Below are 24,335 nucleotides of genomic sequence, written 5' to 3' on the forward strand. Positions count from 1 at the left end.
GTATGGAGGGGATTATGTGAACGTAGTGATCTAGGTAATCACTACGTTCACATAATCCCCTCCACACTCTAACAAAGCAGCCATTCACTCCGGCCGTAAAAACCCGTACGGAACCTTTCTTCCCTCCGGGCTGTTGACCCACAATTCGCATGAACCTTTAAACACGTCACACTTAACCCTTTAAATACCATGCCAATGATGAGGACGGTGCCCAGAAGAAGAACAGTCTCTGTTCGAAATATCGGCGGCTTCTGTCCTGAGGCAACTCCCTGTATAGATAGACAGATGGATATATAGATATCTGTACCCGTGAACGACGTGAGTCTGGGTAATTTACTGTAATTAATTGGATTAATTAGTTCCTGTTCACAAATACAGGGGAAGATGTAATTAAACAGCAGGGTACAGATTACTCATATCTGCTCACCACGTTATCACCGTCTACTGACACCCTCTGCTGCAGTAATTGGTTCTGATATGTACAACAGTCTTGCGGTGGCGTTATCTACCCCTACTCTATTATTTAAACGGGGCGTTGCCCAATGACGCAACGGCTCTTCACAATGCCAACCGCTCCGAAATTCTGAGTATAAGTAGACACCATTGTGCCGGAAGTGTGTGACAGAAGTGTTTTGATTTCAGCATTGGAGGGAGGAATAATGGTTCGTTAAGGACGGATTGCCAACGGTACAGGGTTAACTACAAGTAAGTGAGAGTCTTTTCTCCTGCAGCGGGCGATGGCTGTGTGCTGTACAACCATGCAGGAAACAGTGAGATACTGCTGTCAGATTGCCGTGGCATACATCGGACACGATACGGGTTCAGAATGCCCTGTTCAAATGTTGTGTTCCTGATTTTAATTCTTGAAAAGTGTATTTGATACCAGTATCCCGTCCATAGAAAGAATCGCGTGAATGATGTACCCTGCAAGGATACAGACGAATAGACAGACAGACGTTCAGTCCAGGCGTTCCCAGACAAAAGTCAGACTCGTGGATATTTTCACTCGTGGATTATTCTTGGATATTGTCCCTGACCACCTGCCGGTGGACGCTCTGCATCTTCGATACCGAAGGAAGTTCCCATGCACGGCGAGAAGACTAAGGGGGTTCTCGAAACCTAAGGGCTGGTTTAAAGTCCAATGGAGCAGGACGTAACGACGCGCAGCGCTCCACCGTGCATCGCGAGCTACCCCTGATGGGTACATAGCTCGACGACACTCGGCGAAGCGCAGCGCGGCGATGACGCATCGCGGCGACGCATCGTCAACCGCCGTCGGGGGAGCAGAGCAATGCTCTACATCTGGCGGTGGCCAGCGAGCTGTGGGCTTCGGCGGACTCGCGTTTCCCAAGATGGATTCTCCCATTGAGATTTTGATAATAGATGTTAGTGAGCATCCGTGCATATATAATAAACGACGGATGAACTATTGAGACAAGCAAAAGGAGGAGGACAGCTGAGAAGACGTGCAACTTTGTTCTTCAATTCAGGGTCCATGTCTGAGGGTATTAACAGCGTTACAGTAGTATGAACATAACAGTACCAACCATGAGAACATGGATTGTCCTTAGTCGGATTCCAACACCTGGGTACAGTTGCCTGATATGACTGCTTCCCCACTACGAAATGGATTAGTAGTTCCGTTGCGCTGCGCCGAATCGCGTCAGACTACGATCCCGGTACGATGAGGAAGCGTGGCCTAGCGAACGATAGCTGTCGGAGCGGAACGCGGGCGACGACGGGTGAAGACTACGTCGTACCCTAAACCAGCCTTAAGTTATAGTTTTGTAGTCTTAACGGTACCCGCCTAGAACTAGAACCAGAGCTAGAACTGTCCTGTGCTTCAAACAGTCCAGATGCTCTAGAGCTTTGCTAATCGTCTCTTGGAACATGCCTTTCGAGCCTTTGTATTAGAGGGCACCCTAACAACAGGTCCCGCTGACGGCCCTGCTATTCCCTCTCATAGAGAACAGACGTGCGCTATTATTGAAAATATTTCTCTTTTATGCGTGTGTGTGCGGCCCCTTGTGTCGTCTGTTAAGTCCGGTGTGGATGAGTTCAGTGAACGTTGACTGGTCCCTGCAAATTGTGTATGTATCCGCAGAGACGCACTAGACGGTAAGCAGGAAAGGAAATGTTACGGCACGAGCAGCACCTGCTGCATGCCCAGTTTCTTTGGCGTCTACGACTTCCGCGTGGAAGAATTCTGCCGCCACCATCGCCACCTGTACCCAGATCTCCTGGTAAGTTGTTCCTACATTCCAATACAACACACGGTGTGTAGAGCGCTTGTACGGACTAAATGAGCTGCCTGCAGAATTGTTTAGTCGGTCGATGACGTGTTATTGTTGAGAGCTCTGCCGTTGTGGCAGCGTGTCGCTCAGGGCAGCACTGTGTGTCCTGGGACAACTTGTCATGCAACTGTGCCGACATTTACCTTACTGCGCTCGAGGAAAACTTTGCTGAACCGCCGATTAAATCGGTGCCTGGATTAGAGTCCTGATTGCGTCCGACTCGGACGTAAAAGACTATCGCCACATTCGCAACTTTTTCACACACTCCTTTTTTTTCTTTTTGTCCTGACGGAGTCATTGCCACTGTGGAAGCTTCGACCCTCGTCCACTTTTAATATCTCCCGATTAAACGAACTAGTGTTCCTAACTTCTCTAAAATCTCTGTCGGCGTCTATATATATATATATCTATCCCTCCTTGTTCGACCTTCCTCTACCTATACACTTAATACACACACTTAATAAACACACCTATACACTATAAAAAATTGACCAGAATTTATATAAAAAAACTGTGAGAGCAGCATAGATGTTGTTTTTGCAGTTGAGTTCTACGGCCGGGCGGACATCCTCTGGAAGAGAGTATGTAACTACCAGATGACTAATTACCTGAAATTCATTAATTATTTTTTTAATTAGGGAATTTCGGGCAAAGGCGAGATAGCAGATTGAGAGACTACCCTCCTTGAACACCTTTCCACTTTTAAAAAATCCTGAAACACGCACGTGCGCTGAAATATCCATCCCGGAATTTCGGTATGCAAATGAGCCAAAACCGAGAAAGCGCGCCTGAGGAGCGCATCACCCACGTCGACGGAGGTTTATCCACAGGGGTGCCCTACAATACATTCGACCCATAGAGATAGCGTGCTGGTCGACGCCATCTTGTCGTGGCCTGGAAACATGGCGGCGCCCATTGTCGGCGATCAAGCCAGGTGTAAACAACGCGATTTCCGCCTCTGCCTGTCATTTTATAACTTCATTTGCCTCTAGTGGACTGTCGTAATTAGCTTACATCATACTGGAAGCAAATCAAGTACAGGAGGACAGCCATATGTTTCCTTACTGTTCGGATAAAATAAGACGTTCACACCGCCAAGCAAGACAAACGAAGTCCTCTTCTGGGGATGCAGATTTCTTCTTCGATTTCTTTCATTGAAGACTTCAGTAACATGATCAATAACATCTATAAGGACACAGTTTCCACCTTTGAATGGTGCAACGAAATCTAGACAAGGATGACTGCTGGACTACAGAAAAATGTGCAAAACCAGTCGAAACTGCAAATAAACAAACAAGGGCCTCTAAAAAAAATAGACAGGGTGTAAACAGTAGAATAAAATGAACATAACACAGAACTGCGAGTGTGTTATTTGCACAGTGACACAACTAAACCTGACTAAACCGAACTTCACTATTTACACAGCATGATTGGCATACACAACACCTACAAGGCTCAGGAGGACAGAAAAGTAGCTCACATGATACAGAATAAAAAAATATCTTGTTGCATTTGACAGCTTTAGCTATATAACTATACAAAAACGTGGTACTATTTACAAACCCCAATGATGACGTATCAAATGTATCGAATGATACACCTTCTGCAAGTATTGCCTACTGCCCTTTGAATTGGGTGAGCTTTGTAAAAAGCTGGCGACACCTACGCTTATGCAGCTCCTCTGTACGTGTCTTGGCTGCATGACGCATACGTATACTTAAATACCTCTGGGCAACAGACCTTATCAAGTGAAAAAAGTGATTTTCAAGGCATGTCTGTTCAAGCATGTGCTCACTCCGTATTTGGCTAAAGACACTGCTGTCCAAAGTGCACTCCATAACCTGCAAGAGTACCCTTTGTAGAAGGGTGTTTGACGATATGCCCTCTTGCAGGAGAGCCCTTCGTAACAGCTTTTCCGCTTTCCTACAGATTGTGATAACATCGTCAGATGGGTACCGAAATTCACCGTACTTGTCCTTTCTCTGCATGAGAGAATGGTGGATGGAAGACATGGGCACAGTTAGCTGGGAGATACAGGTTTCACAATTCAAATATTCTTGTAGGCGGCATGCTATATGTCCCGCAATGAAAACAATTATTCTGTCCCCAAAAATGGTTGGCTCCGTTGGGTCCGAGAAGTAATCATGGTCAGGAAGGTCATCTTGGAGAATTCCTTCAGCTGTGTTGCTTCGTCCTTTCGATGTCCAATTTATGACATCTTCTGAACGAGGTTGTGTCACACTGCTGACATGAAGTACTGAGATGTTTTCAAGTGGAAGGCAGTTCCCCTTTTCAGAGGCTTCTACTTCGGTATTAACAATCAACCTTTTGTAGGCTGCTTCGAATTGCCTTGCGGTTGGGTTGTTGTTGTAGCCACCATGTGACCTTATCAAACCAAAGAAGAGTTCAAGATGGTCTTGGCTGACCCTGTGTGTGGGAAGATGCTTGACAAGGGACTTGGAAAGAAGGAAGTCGTAGAGCTGAATGATACTATTGCAGCACACAAGGAAGCCAAGGAATTCGGTTTTTCGGTTTGTCTGCACAAGAAGTGGCCCAGATTTTCCACATTCACTTTTACGAAGAGCAAGTATGTAGGATGTAGCCATCTGGAACATTATTCGGGCATCTTCAATATTTCCAGGACACAGCGGCTTCTTCCAACATTTCTGGTGAACATTTACAGAGTTTAGGACGTCAAATACGTTGTTAATTATCCTCAAGAACCTCTCAGTTCCTTTAGTGTTTTCAAATCCAGGTACACCCAGGTCTCGACACTCACTTATGGCATCTGCAACTGATGTGCTGAGAAGCTCTGCAGCAAGGCTGACCTTCATGACCTGTTGTTGAAAATGTACATGTGCTGTTCGTAGTCTATTTGCTGCATGAAGTCCCTCTTTCTGCTGGATTGAGTGAAGGGCTTCAATGTGCTTCCACGATATTTCATGCCCATCTTCGTCAACAAACGACTTGAAGTGGCAGAGTGCGTTCCTCACCAACTTCAACATGTGGCACGCATCAAGAAAAACACTTATAGGCATCGCCGTGTTGGGGTGTGGAAAGCTTGTGGGTAAGCTGTCGTACTGCAGTGAGCAACCAAGGTTTTGAAGCATAGATAGGTTGGCTGCAGCACCATCACAGGTTAGGGAAACAACTGTCACGCCAGCGTCGTGACAAAGCGACAACCCTTCGAGTACAAGGTTACTTCGTTGTTCTCCGGTAATCCCATCAACCAGAAAGTAGCCAATAGGTAACTTCCACTGTTCACTCAGTGCAACAAGCAGCATCACGAAAGCTTCTTTGGCAACTACGCTGGAATCTTCACAATTTGGCCCAGCAGTTGCATACCCGTACGTCCTCCTCCCATCCCACTCAATGTGTCTTCTAATGGCCATTTCGTCAACCATAAGGCTGCACGCAGTTTGTACTCCTTTCTTTGAGTTAATGACAGCCTTCATTTCCAATGCAGACAGTGCTTCCTTTGAAAATCCAGCTTCTCCATCAATCGACTGGTACCACTTTTTTATAGTGCGTGGATGGGGCAAGCATGTGTCAAACGTTTTACGAACGTAGTTGTAGGCACGCGGTGAGTAGAAATGAAGGGTGAGTGCAAAGGCACGCAACTCAGGGCTATACTGATGTGGCAAACTGGTTCCTCCCTTTTTCGCTACTTGTCGCATCAGCAGATCTTTGTTCGCCCCAGCAATGTTTTCAAGACAGCCTGCATGTTCTTCAAGCAAAATGTTTTTGGAAGTCAAATCTGATATGATGTGCTGCAATTTAGCAACCTTCTGCTTTATACGGCGTTGGGCTTGCTGCAATGCCTTGATCCGCTTTTTGCTGATGGTGTTCAGATTGCCAATTCGTCTTACTTCTTTTTTGAGGAAGGCTTTCACAGGTGTGTCCTCAGCTGAGTTTTCCTAGGACAATATGCAGGTACCTTATTGCATAGACTCCACTGGATATTCCGGCAAGTCACAAAACGGAGCATGCGTACTACTTCAGGTACTGCGACCTTTTGCAGATTCTGGTGACATGCATTTATATTGGCTTAATAGTACAATTAAAAGAAAATCCCTCATGACTCAAAATAGGGAGAAGAGTGTGCTGGTACTTCATGCGAAGGGAGTTTGAATAGAGCACGGAGAATAAGTTGCCATATGAGCAATTGCACCTAACTTTAGATATTTTCTCAGTGTCAACATGCACGTGAAACAAAATACTTACTTCCTTTGGTATATAGAGTATACTTACCGAATAAAGAAGAGATTTGGCTTTGAATCGTAGCAGCCGCAACAGGTGACAAAGTATCAGGCATGCAAATCACAAGGACCTCATGGCATTGTGGTCGATAGAATCCATTTTTATTGGCTCAGACTGAGTACAATTCATTGTAACATGTATGAGGGTTAGTAAGAATCATCAGCATGCACAAATGCCGAATGAACTGGACAGTTCCCCATGACATCCAACTGTCTGCAAATACACGTATTTATCTAATTTTTTTCCTTTGAGGGCACTTCTTAATGCAAAAATATTTAACCTCGAACTGCACTATGCACAGTGCATTATTATTTGCCCCACCCAACAAAACAAATATCAATAGTTACCCGTATCAATAGTTACACACTATACAAGTGCATCATGAAAAACCGACCAGAGTGCTTCGTAATAAGAGTGCTACACAGAAACTGGAGGATACCTTTGTGGCACAAACAAGTGCTGCTCTTGATGTACCACATGTTTGTAACTCAAGTATCTTTTTATCACTCTCTTCGTGAAGTGGTCTGACCAGTTTCTCGTGATGTGACATGTATATGTCAGCCACAAATGTAACTGTGAGTCTGTTCAGCAGGCATGAACAGCTATGGACACAGTTGTATGAAATCTCTGTATGACGCCTTAGCGACTCTCCAGAAGTTCAGAACAGAACAGTATGAGGAAAGTAGTAGTAAACATGTAGACTGCGTCCTAATATTACTCTTTACTAGGGATGTGCCAGCCGAATCCGCGAATCCTCAAATCCACGAATCGTAGGCAGGGATTCGAGATTGGGGAATCCGAATCCCAAACGGCGAATCGAGTCTTTCAAATCCACTGACCACATTTGGTTGATTCTTTTATAAACTGGCGCCTCCGGTGTCCGCCGAAAGCCTCATTGACCGACGGGTGTTTTCTTGTTTGTTTGTTTACATTGCTCTGGCTGAAAGAGTTCAGGCTGGAACTGTTACATTACAAGTTTAAAAGTAATATGGTTTTGCTTTTGATTGTTGCTTTAGCTTTATGGAAATAATTCAGACACGAGAATTTATGAATTTTTCGTAGTCGATGAACAATACGTTAGATATACTATATGGGTATACTTTCACCCGAAACTGAACTTTTTTTTTTCATTCAACAAATGTGTCATATTCTGCTTCAAAGCACTCTCCAGTGGAAGTCTTTTTTTTTCTTGGCTTTTCAAACTCTTTTTAAAAAAAGGATTTGAAAGATTCGAGATTCGTAAGATTAATGGATTCGCAGAAACTTCCTGGGATTCGGATTCGCAAGATTCTGGATTCGTCCCATCTCTACTCTTTACTATACTTCATTCCCAGCACTGTGTCCACCAGAAATTGCAGAACATAGCCATAGCGTGGAACTGAGATTTCAGACGTCCGTGTCACAAGTTGTAACTACAGATATTGCATCTGTTTCCTATCAGGTACTGCCAGTTCACGACATAATGTATAATATCATATTCAAGTGTTATGTTTATGAGTATTACCCTTACCACGAGCACGCCTCTGCTGGTGCTTGGGCTGGTAAGGGAGGCAAGCGGGGAAGTGCCCTGAAAAGGTCAGACAGATAGGAGCATAAATGAATAGTGCATCATAAAGATGTTCAATTTTGTAGAGTCCGCATACCCTAATTCATGGAGGAAAGAAGCCAAAGGAGAGAGTGGCTGCCATATAGCTGTTGGTTGAACAAAGTTCCTCTCTTGGCTAGCTGCTCATGTGCTTCGCTCCCTCTCCCCCCGGCCTTTGTTTGACCAACTCTAATGGCACCACACTACATCCTTTAATTTACATTGCCCGTGTGGAGTAACATCAATTCTGCCACTTTTTGTCCTCCGTTTCCACCACACCTTCTCCAACCAAGATAATGTGGTGCGCTCCCTCCTTAGGTTTCTTTATTCCTTGCTTTAATTATAGCAGTTAACCTCCCTTGCATGCAGCATTTAGATACTACAAAAAGTGCAATAAGACTTACTACAGACGACAGCCTGGATGACTGAACGGATGGCCCAGGTGTCCCTACTGAACTTGTGTCATCAGTGAAGCTCTAGAAGCAAAATACAAAAGATAGCATTATGCTGAAAAGACGTTATTGCTGCAACAAGATGCACAATTTATGACACCTAAACCAACAGTCAAAACCCACGTACCCACAAGTTAAATGACGGCCCTAAGAACTGCATGCATAAATACTTATTGCGTAGTCGGTGATATGTCTTACCAATGGGTCATTTTGTTCGTCACATATAAGAATATGTGTGCAGTCAAACCCAGTGCTGTCCTATAGATTAAGAGAAGGGATATTGTAATGGAAAACTTCCCAAGTTGAGATGCTAAACAGCACCATGACAATGTGCATGCGGAGGTAAGTGAATAACTCACTCCACTGATGTCTTCTTGTACGTCACCCACCGATATGTCCTATAGAGGGGAGGAAAAGGATATAGATACGAGTGTGTTCAACGAGCGAGTGTCAGGAAAAAATATTTAAAGAGAGCAATAAAAGAAAAACGAATGCTACTTTCCTGCTACTTGAGTAACAAACGGGTGATACTCCTGACATAGAACCTGTTTGTAACTCAGGTAGCAGATTCAAATATTTTTTTCGTGACACGCTCTCGTTCAACAACCTGCGTAAAGGACAGCAATTTGGACTCCCTGTACTTCAAAATAAGACAGTTTCTACAGGCATAGACTCATCAAAAGTTTTATTGAAGCGACTCCACATAAAGATAGTCGCCCATGCCATAACGTACGTGGTTTCAGAACCACTGCAATACGTTTTCAGGAGATTTTTAGCACTTACCAAAGCAGGTGAAGGAGGCACAGAAGGCATATCCGCGACCTCGTGCACCTGTAATATGAGAACAACTGTGATACTCATATGTATACTGCCTGCGACACAGTTGTTCGAAATCTGGGTTCTACCACTGTGAAGCCTTTCTGCAGTTCCTGGTGAACACCATGGGGAATGAAGGAGTACACACTGGCAGTGGGACCTAGGTTAACTTTTTGCTACTACTTTCCCGACACAAGTTCGTCCAGGTCTCACGGGGAGCCGCTTGGGCATGACACTGAGATTGAGACAACCATGTCGCAGGCATATACTGTTCACATGATATATATGCTCACATGTCCTGCCTCTTGTGCACTGGGTTCTGGCATGCTCACTCCTGGCATGCTTGACTGTTCCTCAAGCAACTGTGATGAGATAATAAGAAGATGTGCTGTTTATTATAATACACATACTGTCATCAATGCTTGCCTCTTGTGCGCTGGGTTCGGGATCGCTCACTCCAGCAACTTCTGGCTCCTTCCCAAGCAACTGGAGGCAATGCAGCCACCGATAATTGACTACACCATTGCATTTTGTTTACGATGCCTACCTGCTGAACCTGCAGCGAAGGAATGGGGACAGCACCTTCACGTAGACGGACCCGTGTTAGCGAAGTTCTGTCGAAGTCTTCGTTTCTGAAGTGCTTCGAGCAGACCACGCTGTGTTTTGTTGGCACAAAGTCTGGTCTCCCGATCGCATGTTCCCACGACAATCGTAGAGACGGTTCTCGAGGGAAGCTAGGAAGTGTAGTCGGGAAGTGAAACTACAACTGAAAGCACATTCCAAGTGGCGTACTTACTGGTGGTATGTTATGCCAGATGCTTTGCCAGCAAACGTGGAACGGTTACTGCAACCCGGATAACAACAAAGTACCATGTTCGATTATGGATACGCCATAAAAAATTCGGAAGACTGATGAAAGCAAAACACAATCGCGTCTGAACCCTAATCCCGACTTTGGAAAATCTCGCCGCCGGCGAAGCAGACGAAACGGGGGAGCGAACAGGCGGAATGATCAAAACATAAGGAAAACAAACCAGCGGGGCATATCATTGGATGATGGCTCCGTGACGTGAGTCCATGACAAGATGGCGGCGTTGCCACAAGCGACCGCTTGAGGGTAGTTACAAAAATGGCGGACATATGGCCCCCCTGTGGGTTTATCTGTGCAGGAGAGTCGTTTATCTGCCCAGACGCTCCGCAAGTACGTTTCTGCGCAGCAGAAGAGGGCGAGGGTGTAAACTGACGTGCGCGGCGGCGTGCCGAGCTCCCATTCGCCAAGGCCCCTGTCGCCTCCACGTGCGAACCAGAGAAAGGTAAACATCAGGGAACCCGCCATACGTTTTTTTGTGTTTTCCGCTTTGCTAAGTGATACGGTGTTAAACACCTGCTGCATTTATGACTGTACTTCGTCGCATTTGGATGTAGTGTCACTTATTTATTTCCAAAGCGCACACGGATTCGCTGACGGTGGGAGAACGCGATTAACTGTTGCTGCTGCTGTCGGGTTCAAACGGCATTCTACGACCGGGGGAGTGTTTGTGTGCGTATGTGTTGTGCAGTGATTTACGTTGACTACAGAAAGTGTTCAAACACGGCGCACTCCCAAGGCTCTGCTTTCGTGACAGTGACGAAGAGCGCCGCGGCAGGTCACAGTTTAATGTGCTGTTTTGAGTGGTCTCATAGTAGTTCTAACGTCTAATAACAGTGGAACGAACCAGGAACGAGCATGATCATTGTCTGTTCGGGTGCAACTGCACCAGGCTCCAGTTGCTTCACAGTGGAAGACGGAAGTTCGTACGCGTGCTGAGGCACGGTTGTCGTCGTCCTGTCGTTCACGGTAGTTTAGACCATTGCAGCTGCCATGTGACTGAATTTTCCATGTCTACGAGGACACTCGCTGTTCCCCTAGACAGCTGTCAACTCCGTGAGACCGTAATTTGAACAAAATGGGGAAAATGTTTGCAGGGTGCTCGCACAAGCGAGAGCCGAATAGTTGAAACTTCAGCAAATATATTGCGTTAACCTTTCGTTTGTCTTTCGTCGGTAAACCAAGATCATTCCCAACGAAAAGTGGGACCTCTAATACAGAAACCGGAGCTGTTTTGGCCCTCCCAGGGGCACTCCGTGCATCGAATGTGCCTTTGTTTACCTTCTTCAAGCGCGCACATGGTTCCTTCGGCCAATCGGGAGCGTCCTAGAAACGTCACAGTGACGTGATGCGCACTAAACTCGCGGGCTTGCGGAGCGTATTATCTCCACCGCTCCAAATCACGTCGCCCTCTGACGTGAAATGAGCGCTCTACTCCGCGCGTTCCCGGTCGCCGCGGTTTCGGTTTTGGCTCATTTGCATACCGAAATTCGGGGATGGATATCTTAGCGCACGTGCGTGTTTCAGGATTTTTTAAACGTGAAAGGTGTTCAACGAGGATAGTCTCTCAATCTGCTATCTCGCTTTTGTCCGAAATTCCCTAATTAAAAAAAATTATTAATGAATTTCAGGTAATTAGTCATCTGGTAGTTACATACTCTCTTCCAGGGGATGTCCGCCTGGCCGTAGAACTCAACTGCAAAAACAACATCTATGCTGCTCTCATAGCTGTTTTATAAAAATTCTGGTCAGTTTTTAATGACGAATGAATTTATATATATATATATATATATATATACAGGGTGTCCCAGCTAACTGCGAGCATATTTAAAAAAAACTTTTTCCAAGATGAAATCGATCGCATACGCTGAAGGGCACTCCTTAGGAGGGCATTAGCAAAGTCCAAAGGCAATGTCTTAATTAACTTTCATTAATTAACTTCTTAATTATAAAAGCTAGGATATTGTCCGAATGAGAACATCTGTTCCTTTCGGTCACCTGATATCGCAGCCGTTTTCGGAACAATAATCCGTTCGGTAGATCGCCCGCAAAAAAGGAAAACCATTTTTTTCCTTTATTTTGTTCATTGTGCTTCTTAGAAGACGCGTCTTTAGAGATGCGCAATGAATAAAATAAAGAAAAAATAATGGCGTTCCTTCACGAATTTTTTGCGGACGATCTATCGAACGGATTTTTGTTCTGATAACGGCTTTGGTATCTGGTGACCGAAGAGATCAGATGTTCTCATTGGAGCAACTTCGTAGCTTTTATAATTAAAAAGTTAATTATTGAAAATTAATTAAGACATTGCCTTAGGAGTCTGTTAATGCCCCCCTAGGGAGTGCCCTTCAGCATATGCTATATTGCAATTGATTTCATCTCGGAAAAAGTGATAGATATATTTTTTAAAAATATGTTCACACTTAGCGTAGACACCCTGTACGTATCTTCGATACTATCTTTCGATACATTTTATGTATCGGTATTAGGTATCGCGTGCAAAAAAATGGGAGTATCGGAGTATCGGTATCGTTTGTTAGGTATCTGTATCGGTAAACATTTTTAGTGTATCGTGTATTTTAACGACACTCGATACTAAAAAAAGACGCAAATATCGAGGCTGTTGTGAGACTTAGGGTCGGCGGCGCTCGCTCAGACAGACAAGTCAGGCCGCAACGGTGTAGGCATGTCTACCATAAATTCGCTCGAAGGTTATGTCCGCGCGCGCGCTCCGTCGCCGCGAGAGGAGGCCCTGTGCCGTGCTCTGGGACGCGGGCGCGCGCGGCTTCTAGTTGGTTCCAGAAAAATCTCTTCCGTCTCTTTCTACGGCGGGCGCGCCGAAAACGCTAGCCGTCATCCGTGGCGGACTTACCGGGGACCAATGTCACGGCTTCTGGAACTGCTCTGCACGATGTCCCCCGGGTCAGTGCGCAAGAGCACGTCCACTTAACTTGAAGTGTGGATTCCGCGTCTGTCATGCCGAAAGAATAGCCGCCGGCTTAGCTTGAGCACTGCAACCCGTTCTACAGCTCACAATTCACAACGGCTAACTACGAAAATCAAGTATCAGCTATGGCTGACGAACTCCAGTGTACCATCTGTATACTCAGGTGCTCACTGACCGGTACGTATGAAGAACATTATTTTAAAGAATTGTTTTTTGCTAGGCTGCTTATGGAAGCGATCGTTTCAACTACCCATGGCTTCAGTCAAATCTAAGGCTCTAACAAGGCTAGCTGCTCAGAGAGTGCAGCTTCATTAAATCCGCGCGGTCGGATACGTTTAAGCCCTTTCAGAAAGAGTGCGCTAAAAATACGCAAACGGTTCCAGATATAACAGATATTTTTTTTTTACTTCCCTAATCACATTACCAGCTTTATTATATTCAGGATTTCAGTGGTGTATCGAAGTATCGACGATACAGTATCGAGTATCTGTATCGAAAATCAATTTTGGTTCGGTATCTTGTATCGATATCGGAAATACAATTTTTGAGGGTATCGAGTAATGGGTATCGAAGATCCTTTTTTGAAGTGTCGCGCCCAGCCCTGATGACGGATTCGTCGCCATTGCGAGCATCTTTGGCTGGGTAATTCAAGCTCCACGTGCGCTCAACTCCTGATTGAAAACCTCTACACTGCGAGTCCTTGTGACCCACATTCAGACTGACGCGATCAGAATTTCAAAAGATCTCCAGAATTTCTGGAACATCGAACACCTCGGCCTGAAGCAGTAAATGAGCCATCATCTCATGACAGATCCCCGGATAACCCGGTCTTGAAGCGCTTTCGTGAGACTACATGCTTGACTGACACACGATATGTTGTGCGCCTGCCATGGAAGGGAGAGTTTACAAATCTGGGCAACAACAAAGACCTGCCTCGACGGCGTATGGACGCACTTACCCGCGCTCTTCGCCGCGATCCAGACCTGGTTGAGGAGTACGACCGGACTGTTCGCCAATATCTACGATCACGCGGAAAGAGTTCCCATTGAATATGATTGTTCAAACTCCTGCCGAGTATATTATATGCCTCACCATGCAGTAATTAGGAGAGTCCGTGAAACAACGAAAGTTCCTATCGTATTCTATATCAGTTCTAAAGCTCCCGGGAAAGAATGTCTGAATGACCATTTGAACCCTGGACCCAACCTCGACCCTGATATTGTGAAACTCCTGCTTATGTTCCGATCTTTGAAAATTGCGATGACTGGTGATATTCAAAAGGCTTCCCTTCAGATTCCCCTCAATGGGCGCGATAAAGATTTCCTGCGGGTTTTCTGGTACAGCGCTCCGCCCTCTACACAAGGAGAGCTACCACCTGTGGAAGTATTGCGCATGACCCGTGTGCCCTTTGGCGCAACTTCGAGTCCTTTCTTGTTGCCCGCCATACTTCCATCCATTATGTATCTACTTAAATCCATTATCTATAATCATCTGCAGCTGCAAGAGTGTGCCTTGCCGTCGACGTTAGCAAGAGAAACAGTGATTTTATGTTGACGACCTTCTCACCGGTGCTAGTGATCTTTACGAGGCCACTCGCGTGTTTGAAGAGACACTTCAAATCTGCGATGCTGCCACCATGCCTGTCTGCAAATGGATCAGCAACGCAGCCCCCCTTCAGCAAATCTTCGTGAAAAGAGGTGTCACCAGAACAGCGGCTACCGTCAAAGTGTTAGGCGTCACTTGGAACACCATTGACGACGAACTTTCATGTTCCCTCGCCTCTGTTCTCATATTTTTGAGCGTCAAGAGAGATATGAAGCGATATGTTTTGCGGGGTGTCTCACGGTTGTATGATCCCTTCGGATTCCTTGCGCCATTTGCCATCACCGCTAAGATCCTATTCCAGCGGCTATTGGAGAAAAAGACTATGTGGCATGCTCCGCTGACCCCGGAAGATGCTCAAGTTTGGAACACATGGTGCTCAGGACTTCGTCTTCTACAACGTTTTTCACAACGACGGCTTCTGGCTGATACCTCGACGCCTCGACGTATCGAACGTACGTTGCACGTCTTTGCCGACGCCAGGCCTCAAGCATACCGAGCCATTGTCTACCGCGGAAGTGCAACTACGTCAAGGAGCACGGTCTCGTGCTTGAAAAATCTCGAGTTGCAGCCCTCAAGCGGCAGACACTTCCCAGGTTGGAGCTGCTTGCAGCACTGCTTGCGACGCAGCTGTTGACGACCGTATCCGACGCATTGCTCATTCCTGTTCTTAGCTGCTATGCATGGACAGATTCCATGATTGCCGTTTCGTGGATGAGGACCTCCCTTTGAGTTGTTGGAGGCATTGTCCTGGCACTGAAAAACCCTGCAGATCTCGTAACACGTGGTGTGTCCCCAACTGCGCTCCTAAATGAGACTCTCTGATGGGCGGGCCCTGCTTGGCGTTTGTGGCGAGCCCACAGCTAGGCCTACAACAACGAGCAAGCTTCAAGCTACGGTCGACGAGCCTGTGAATACACCCGTGGCTCTTGCACGGGCCTCTACTAAACCATTTTCTATATAGGACGTATTGGCCAAACACACGTGTGCGCTTCCGCCAAACTTCAAGCTCAGATCCTAAAAGTGAATAGTATCACGGTTTGGATGTTCCGACGTGAACTTGAGTGAGTTGGAACTATACTTAAAAACCTATAAAAAAAATCTCTCGCGCGGTGGAAGTTAAACTATCGTCAGGGTTGAGGTGTAAAGTGACCAAAAAATCATCAACATATCTGAAGACCCTGCATGTGCTACGGTCCCTCAAGGATCGCACTGCAATAACTTCGGTCATACCTAGACCCGAAAAATATCATACAGCACAGGAGCAACACAGTTACCGATGCAGATGCCTCGCTTTTGCACGTAGATTCTCTTCTTAAAGGTACTGTAAAGCAGTAGACAAGCATGATATGCCGGTGATGTGACTAGAGACTTTGTTGCTCCTAAATACCATATGCGGAACCATACGACCGACAACGCGCTACAAATATTTTTAATTTGCCATGAAAGATGCGGCATAGCGGAGCGGTGCGACGCCTCGTGTCAAATAACCCCCTGTACAGCGCTCAACACTGAAAATTGGTATTACACACTATTACACCGGAACTTCGTTATTTTAGTAACCATATTACTAGTTTTCCTGTTTACCTATGCATCCTGAAACCCCTGTTAACAGTGTTTTTTTGCGAAGTAACCCAGCGCTGGCCGCTGTTCGATGGAGGCTCTCCCTACTTCTCTGCAGCGCCTGCGCACTGAACAATCAAGTCCCGACGCTGTCTGGCTTCTTGAACGTCTGACACATATTTTTTAAGGGCTCAGCATTTCATTTCAGTTTGCTTATCCGTTTATCCTCAGATGTGGATCGTTGTGTGGACTGCAGGGGCGGATTTTATGGTGGATTGTGGTGGATTGTTATGTCGGGCCCAGTGTTATACGCATGCAATGTGGTTGCCGCCGTATGTGTCAGGAGTACGTATTCATTTCGAATACCTCGTACAGTGTTGCCCGTAATCTTTAATTGTAATTTTCTAATTAATTGCACCGTCGATTGGAATGAAACTTGCGCAGTTTTTGTCCTGGTGACTTGGACTATCGAATAGCCACACTAAATGACATTTGATCGGTGCTGCTTTACAGTACCTAAGCAACAACAACTTTCTTACAAGATGATGAATGAGAGTTTCATCGCAATGGGCGACATTCTGCCCAATTGTTGGTGGTGATGCGCGGAATTAAATAATGAGCCCCTTCACAATATGGATGGAAGTGCTATGGTATCCAGGAAGGTGAAGAGAGCTTTGAGGGCAGAGCATTGGTGGGCTGGATATGACCAGCGACCAAGCAATTTTGTGAGAGAGGGAGAGGGCGAGAGTCCTGCTCGTTAAAGGATCCGGAGACTACGGTTCGGGAAGGTTGATGTGTGTGCAACGGAGAAGAATGTTAATTATTAGAGAGTTTTAGCAAATCGGATTTTGCAGCTCCCGATCGGCAACAAATACGGTGAATGCGAACCGATCGTATCCGGGGCAACGCCAGCGCGAACACTTTTAGCAGACCGGAGTGAACCGGAGACGCGCTCGCCGGGGGCGAAGGGAAGACGCGTCTCTGAGATGCGCAATGAACAAAATATATAATATAATGGTTTTCCTTCCTAGATTTTTTGTGGACGACCTATCGAACGGATTTTTGTTCTGGAAACGGCATTGGTATCCTGAATTGCGAGAGGAGGAGCTCTGTCCTTTCTTTTATGCCTCTCGTTGTGAAGGCTTTGTTGGAAACAATGTTTACCACTTCCGTAATGGAAGCCAATTTCGCTGAAGACTCATAGGGATTGTCCGCGAGCTCCTCGCGGAGTAGATGTAGATCGTCCGCGATTGTAAATCGCTTTCGAGCAGGTGCCACCGCAGCAGACGACACTGCCATGCTGAAGATTGCTACCGTAACCGTGTATTCACACGAGCGTGTTTTCTGACGGCGCAGCGACTGAAGGAGCGAGAGGGTATATGATAAGGCGCTGAGGCTACGCCCCTCTGGAATGCCTACACAGATAGTGTTCCAATGTGCTGTCAGCTCAGATGCCGGGGGTAACGTTCGCGCTGCGGTTGAAGGTTGCAGCATTAATTTTATGTGCACTGCGCTTGGTGCGCAATGGACGAAAGAAAGCGAAAATTGGTGGCTTTTGCTGTTCTCATTGACGATAGTGAATGCTGCCATGAAAATAAGTGGTTAAGGAAGATATGGAGGAAAGAATGGGTGTTGAGAAAAGAGCACCGTCTGCAAAATAGCCTTCTACGGGAGCTACGACACGAGGACCCATGTGCCTACCGCAAGGTTTTGAGAATGGATGCTTTTGAATACATTCTGCTCCGCATAGCAAAGCGCATAAGGAAAGTATAGAGATGAATATGCGGGACATTATACTAGCCAGTGATCGTTTTTCCGTAACCCATCTACAACAGGTTCCTTCGAATTATGTGCGCTTAAACATGCATCTGAATGCATAAAGCGTTCGTAAATAAGACTGAGCGGGAACGAGTGTAGGAGAGAGTGCTATGAAGGCTGTGTGTCTTCGTTTTCTACCGTGACGCCGCAGCAGTGTGACGGTGATGAGTGTGGTGTAAAGCAGAGACGGCTGCGGCGTAAATTTATATATATATATTTATAATTGGGGGTTTACATCGCGAGACAACTGAGATCTGTGGCGTAAAGGTCGCACCTTTACAGTAAAAACAGCTTCATCACATAGTACACTCTGCGCCAACCATTGCCGCAAAGGCCCACTTCTGATTGGAAGACACAGTGGAGCGTACACCTTTTTGTCTCAATGGTGTGTGTGTGTAGTAGTTGTGCTAAAGCAAGAAACCTTGTCCTCTTTCTGCAGAAGGCAGGTCTTGCTCCAAGACCCATCTAACAGTTTGCTACCCCCGGCGAACCCAAGCCCGCTCTATGCACCCCTATCCTCCATCCGGCTTTCTTCTTTTCGCTAAAGTCGTGACGACGCCCACATCTGTGTGGAAAATAACGGCGAGCCGATCCTGCCATAACCTCCCTCCCTTGTGTCAATTCGGATATATGATAAGTGACACAAAAAAAAAAAACGGTTCGCCCTCCTCTGTCTTCGAATCAGAAGCGAAGACCCTATCTCTCGTGGCCATGGTTGGAGCATAGCCTGCTATGCCCTAGAAGTTCAGTTTTTAGAGTGCAGAAATGGGATTGTTCAGGTATGATCCCCTCCTCTGGGAGCTTCCAATTCCTGCGTTTCATTGGCCCCATTGCTTTAGGCGTTGGACAGGCCATGTTTTTATGTCTACTGCCTTCGTATACCACTCATTGCAGTAAAACGTTCATCGCATATACCGGTGGCATAGCGAGGTAGAGTCCACCACCATGAACCCGCACCGTTGGTAGTGCAATTAAAACGGGAGAAATACCTTTCGTGGAAATGATCCTCTCCCACTCAAACAACCCTTATAATCTTTCCTGATCTTTTCGTTTCTTTTTCTTTGGAGGGAGGGGGTTGAGTGGGGGTGGGGTACGTTACCGTCCCATCCATACATATGAAATTATGGGACAAAACGAAATTTACGAATTCGCACTTTTTGCATATCGCGTTGTATAAGAAGCTCCCCCAGTGAATAATTACGAAATATTGCTATGGCAAAGCGAGACGCTATAACGTAAGTTCGTCAATATGTTGCATTTTTGGCAGTTGGCAGTTTGTGGCAGTTCCCAAACTTTGTGGCCGCGATGGATGACAAACACGCAAAAATAGTGAAACCGAGGAAAACTGGCTCCGTCTATTACAACTGTGCGTCCTCGTTGATGCTTGTAAGGACACAATGTATGCACACAGTGGCCTCCTACGAGCGCACTGCAAGACGTGATGGCGAACACATTACACGGTTACAGCCCTAAAATATTATAGCATTACACGGTTAATTTATGATGCAAGACAACTATGAATATGCGCGACCTCCGCCGTGGCCGGCTCGTGGATTAAATTTTGTGCTTCTTTGGCTTACCTGGCGTGCGACATCCTGCTCACATTTTCTCGTTTTTAAACGAATCTACCAGCATCCTGAGCCAATACCTTTTGGCTTGGAATGCGAGCATGCAGCCAACTCGTTATTAATAATTAACGCGTTCTTAGCTGATACAACGACTACGCCGTGAATATGGAGACCAAAAACGTGCTTTGGTGTACATACATACCGTTGCTTTGGCATCCAGGTGTCTCTTTTTCATTTCAAAAACGATCTGTTCTCACATGGCATGTTTCCATGGTACATTTCGGTATTGCTCATCGGCAAGTTTCTACAAAATCGAGTATTGCTCTTCCAGGTGTATTAGGTAAAAACAAAAGAGCTTGTCACATTGGCAACAGAAGGTGGCTTTTCTTTCTTCTTTTTTTTTCGTCGTCCCGGAAGGCTCTGCGCGTCAGTCGTCAGATTCTGTGCCCCGCGAACAAACTATCCGCGTGGTTCTTTCTGACGGACGGAGCTGCCGAGCGCAGTGATGTTGCACAAGGCTCTTTCATATCTCGCCAAAAATAAGATAAGAACGTGCGCGCTTCCTAGATTCTGCTGTACGAGAAGCCCCGCCCGCGACCGAATGGGTGGATGATTGGGTGATTACGCTGATACCCCTTCTCCTCCTTCAGTCGCTGCGCAGTCAGAAAAGGCGCTCGTGTGAATACACGGTTAATGTCTGCGGTAATGGCGGCTAGCGAGCGGAGCTCCGGCGACGGCCGGAGAGATACGATGAGGGTGACGTTATCTGAGCATGCGCAGTTGTGTGGCCGCCCCGACGGTAATCTACCGTGCGGGAGGACGCACTTTGCTAAAACTCTCTATTATGTTGTTACCCTTGCGATGATGTTATGACGATAACTGACCCTTTCACCTTTCGCAATTTCTTTACAGACAACACTGTTTCAGATTTAATTGCTTTGATGTGTTTCGCTCATTATTTTGACGTTGTTTTCTCCTTGTGACTGCTTTGTATGTGCTTGTTGAGGTTTTCTTCTTGTCCAAATTGTTCTTATAGTGCATTATTGTACATCGCTTCTTTCGCATTTGCACGACACCCTGCTTCGCCCGTGTAACGCCCCCTGCACTGTCTCCGGGGATGAACAAATTGAATGAGTGACATAGCACTCGCAGACGCCCTCCGTCTTGACCACAGGGGTGACACAAACCCGCGATGGTTGTAACTGCACTCACGCGGGTGCTTTTTCTCAAAACTGCCATCTTGCCCTGGTCGCACGTCATAAAAAACGTGATTTTGAGATCCTATGACTTTGTTTACGTGTCGTTTTGCCGTTTTCCAGCATATTCCCGTCGTCAAAACGCCAAGAGATGGACGTATTTTGCCATCATAAACTATGCGGTGCTTCTTCCGCAACATGGTAGCCCATTTCTCCTTACTTTAAGTACATCGCATCGGCTAAGTGAGTCTTAACGCGTGGTCGTCATCACATCATTGGAAGTCGTCAACACTACGAGGCCTTATGTGCAAAACTGCGCGCTTTACTGCAATATTATCGGATAGAAGTAATTACCGTGATCGAAACACATCCAAAACGTTAGGCAGAACCAACCCCAACATTGTTTCCAACCTGTTTGGCCGCCGATCACGGGCGCCGCCATCTTTAAGGCCACGTGTGCCTTGACGTTTGCTGTGACGTGCGACCATGACCTGTCCAGGATGCATTGCGTTCGCCCAGCACGCTTTCGTCTACGGAGCATTACATTGGATGCCACCCCTGTGGTCTTGACAGCGCGTGACCTTCTGTTGCCAGTATTTTCGCTGTTCATGCGTGTTAAAAGAAGACCTTTCAAAGGTCATCTTGCATATCCACATCCGGAGCGAAACATTTTATGTATTCATAACGTTATAATCCTGGCGTCCGTCGCACAGAGAACTATGAACGTCGCAAGTGGAGGTTGCGGTATTCGTTGCAAGGTTTACATCAACGACAATTATGAAGTACGGAAGTTTGATGGTCCGCCGGGAGTCGTGTGCCAGAACGGCTCTGATCTATGGGTAAGATATGATTAAATCAGTCCTTCCTCCCTTGCCGCCAGGCGGCCAATAGTTGGGGAAGTGGGTGTTCCCCTCGTTAGCATCTGTCTATAAATGTGCTTTGTGACCTGTCGCGTATTTTTCAGTATTACAAATGTTAAAAACTAAGCCACGGCGTGACCGCTACTGCTTTTTGCTGTAAATCTGCCACTGCTTGTGGAAGCCTCACCTCTTTGCACAATGAGGAAGGAAACACAAGGAGCGTACATTGGCAGGACAAACCATTTACTCGCAAGGGGCAAAAATCTTTGACCCAGCGATTACCTGAGCAGAACAAGACCTAGAAGCGAAGGCATGGGCGCGATAATTGATTGAGACTGTGATGTTCGCGCTTTCTTTTTTTTTTTTCTTTTTGCTCCTGTGTCACGCAAGTAGTCGCGCGTCTCTTGAACAGTGTAAACACTTCGCATCCCGCTGTGCGCAATTGTATTGTGCGATTCGGAAGCAGTTTGCCGAACCCCACGGGACCAAAGCAAACTCGAGAAAGCACGCCGGTCAAGCGCTAGCCGCAGAGCGCGCATCGTACCTTGAATGCTGGCATTCTACGGGCAAAGCAAACTCGCGTGCGATCTCACCGGGGAGCATGCACGAAACCACAGACAGCACGGTGCAAAAATTGCTTTCCCAATGAAATTCGTCAACAGAAAAGGAGCTGCGATTAAAAGGTTGTACGCGCTTTCCGTGTCTTGTCTTAATCCCGAAATTCTAGTCCGGGATTCGCAAAAAAAAAGTAAAATACAATAAAAATAGCGAAGTCCCTATACTCGAAAAATTCCCCGGCATTCCCAACAATACCCCCGGTGACTGTCGTCTTGATGCGGGTCGGTGAAGCGCCACCCAGAAACAAAGTCTGATCCCTAGAACGACGTGACGTAACAATTAACGGTCCGCCAATGGGGACAGTGCTTTCGGCAGCCGTAGTCATGGAGGCGAGCCGATATGAACCACATGGGCAGCCGTTGGAGTCGACGGGAAGCCTATGTTACAAACATCGTCAGCGGCAATAGACCTCTCCCTACTTGTAAAGAAATGACGTCGTAGTGTTCGACAGCGGCGCCAATTTGGTAGGATTGATCTACGCTCGAAACTAGGGGTGAACAAGGTCGCGCCCGAAAGCCACGGTCTTCAGGGAATTACGATGGTCCCTGAGAGAGACGCGACCTTAGGTCCTACTTTTCTTTCAATAGGGGACCGCGAACAAGTGACAATTCGTGGAACCCAGCCCTCCCCTTCCGATTTGTTTCGGTTTCAGTCTGTCAACCAACGTCATGATGACGTTTCTCGGGTGGAGGTCTATTGGCTGGACTCCGCACTTCATATGTCTACATCGGAAGGAGTGAGAGGCGAACTGGCCTTCCGTGTACCTATAGGGTTGTGTTCGTTTATTAATGCGTTAGCATTACGAGTGACAAAGTGGAAAAACTGTATGTATGTATGTGTGCATGAGATTCTGAAGCCTCACCGAGGCAGGGGTATAAGTGGAGATGTAAAGGGGAGGTAAGACGGTAAATGTAAATGAAGCTAAATTGTAGGAAACTGAAGCTCTTGAAGGTCATTAGGAGTCAAATGTAAGTAAACGTAATTAAAGCAAGAAAGTTGAGTTTGAAGGTAATCAATATAAGATATATACAGGTGTCCACGCTAACTGTGAACATATTTTTTAAAAATATGTATAACACTTTTTTCCAAGATCAAATCATTGCAATATAGCATATGCTGAAGTGCACTCCCTAGCAGAGCATTAGCAAAGTCCAAAGGCAATGTCTTAATTAACTTTCATTAATTAAGTTTTTAATTATAAAAGCTACAAAGTTGTCCCAATGAGAACATCTGTTCCTTTCGGTCACCTGATATCGTAGCCGTTTTCAGAACAAAAATCCGTTCGATAGATCGCCCGAAAAAAATTCGTGAAGGAACGCCATTTTTTCTTTATTTTCTTCATTGCGCATCTTCGGAGACGCGTACTTCCTTCATCCCCAACGGAAGAGTGGGAAGGAGCACAGTGCCGCCTCATGCGTTGAAGATGAGCTTTAACTTGCGGAAACAAAACAAAAACAAATGTATCGGGTGACTCTATCGGAACTGGCCGTATCTTGGGTTGCATTTTCTGTTTCCTTTTAATATTTTTCCAGGACGCGAGAGGCGATAGTGTGCTCTTTCTCCCTCTCACATTGGGGGTGAAAGAAAGACGCGTCTTTGGACTTTGCTAATGCTCTGCTAGGGAGTGCCCTTCAGCATATGCTATATTGCAATGATTTCATCTTGGAAAAAAGTGTTATACATATTTTTAAAAAATATGTTCACAGTTAGCGTGGACACCCGGTATAATTAAGAGAAAGGTTAAATAACATTTAAGACTATCAAAGGTAACCACAGGTTACCGGAGGTAATTATAGTTTATTAACGTCAGGTAAAGGGAAATTGAGAGTGATTAACGCAAGCAAACGTAATTGAAATAAATAAATGAAATCCAATATTAGCTCAGGTA

General features: G+C 46.1%; 2 protein-coding genes across 3 annotated transcripts in view; one reads left to right on the forward strand and one right to left on the reverse strand.

Moving 5' to 3' along the window:
- Positions 1–21,888, forward strand: part of LOC135391491 (uncharacterized) — a 57,705-nt gene extending 35,817 nt beyond the window's left edge. The window contains exons 7-10 of the mRNA XM_064621758.1: positions 643–705; positions 2,105–2,243; positions 21,683–21,808; positions 21,850–21,888. Coding sequence (XP_064477828.1) covers positions 643–705; positions 2,105–2,243; positions 21,683–21,808; positions 21,850–21,888 — 367 coding nt within the window. The remainder of the gene's footprint in view (positions 1–642; positions 706–2,104; positions 2,244–21,682; positions 21,809–21,849) is intronic.
- On the reverse strand, positions 6,634–9,829 carry LOC135373634 (uncharacterized). 2 transcript variants are annotated; one of them, XM_064606738.1, is made up of 7 exons: positions 9,701–9,829; positions 9,375–9,422; positions 8,951–8,989; positions 8,790–8,849; positions 8,544–8,615; positions 8,065–8,121; positions 6,634–6,767 (listed from the first exon to the last, which is right to left on the reverse strand). In XM_064606738.1, the coding sequence occupies exons 1-7, from the start codon at positions 9,746–9,748 to the stop codon at positions 6,714–6,716; spliced, it is 378 nt and encodes a 125-aa protein (XP_064462808.1). In that variant the 5' UTR covers positions 9,749–9,829; the 3' UTR covers positions 6,634–6,713. The 2 variants fall into 2 exon arrangements, with proteins under 2 accessions (XP_064462808.1, XP_064462802.1); XM_064606732.1 differs by lacking the exon at positions 6,634–6,767 and having other exon boundaries at positions 7,867–8,121.
- Positions 21,889–24,335: the final 2,447 nt, after the last annotated feature.

The sequence above is a fragment of the Ornithodoros turicata genome, chromosome 1, assembly GCF_037126465.1.
Source record: "Ornithodoros turicata isolate Travis chromosome 1, ASM3712646v1, whole genome shotgun sequence".
Classification (NCBI taxonomy): domain Eukaryota; kingdom Metazoa; phylum Arthropoda; class Arachnida; order Ixodida; family Argasidae; genus Ornithodoros; species Ornithodoros turicata.

Bases quoted from the DNA above. Each gene is read 5' to 3' on its own strand.
- LOC135373634 (XM_064606732.1), bottom strand. From the start codon at position 9,748: ATGCCAGGAGTGAGCATGCCAGAACCCAGTGCACAAGAGGCAGGACAT. The intron at 8,990-9,374 runs GTAAGTGCTAAA...TCCCCTCTATAG, and splicing joins TGCCTCCTTCACCTGCTTTG to GACATATCGGTGGGTGACGT. The intron at 8,850-8,950 runs GTGAGTTATTCA...CTTAATCTATAG, and splicing joins TACAAGAAGACATCAGTGGA to GACAGCACTGGGTTTGACTG.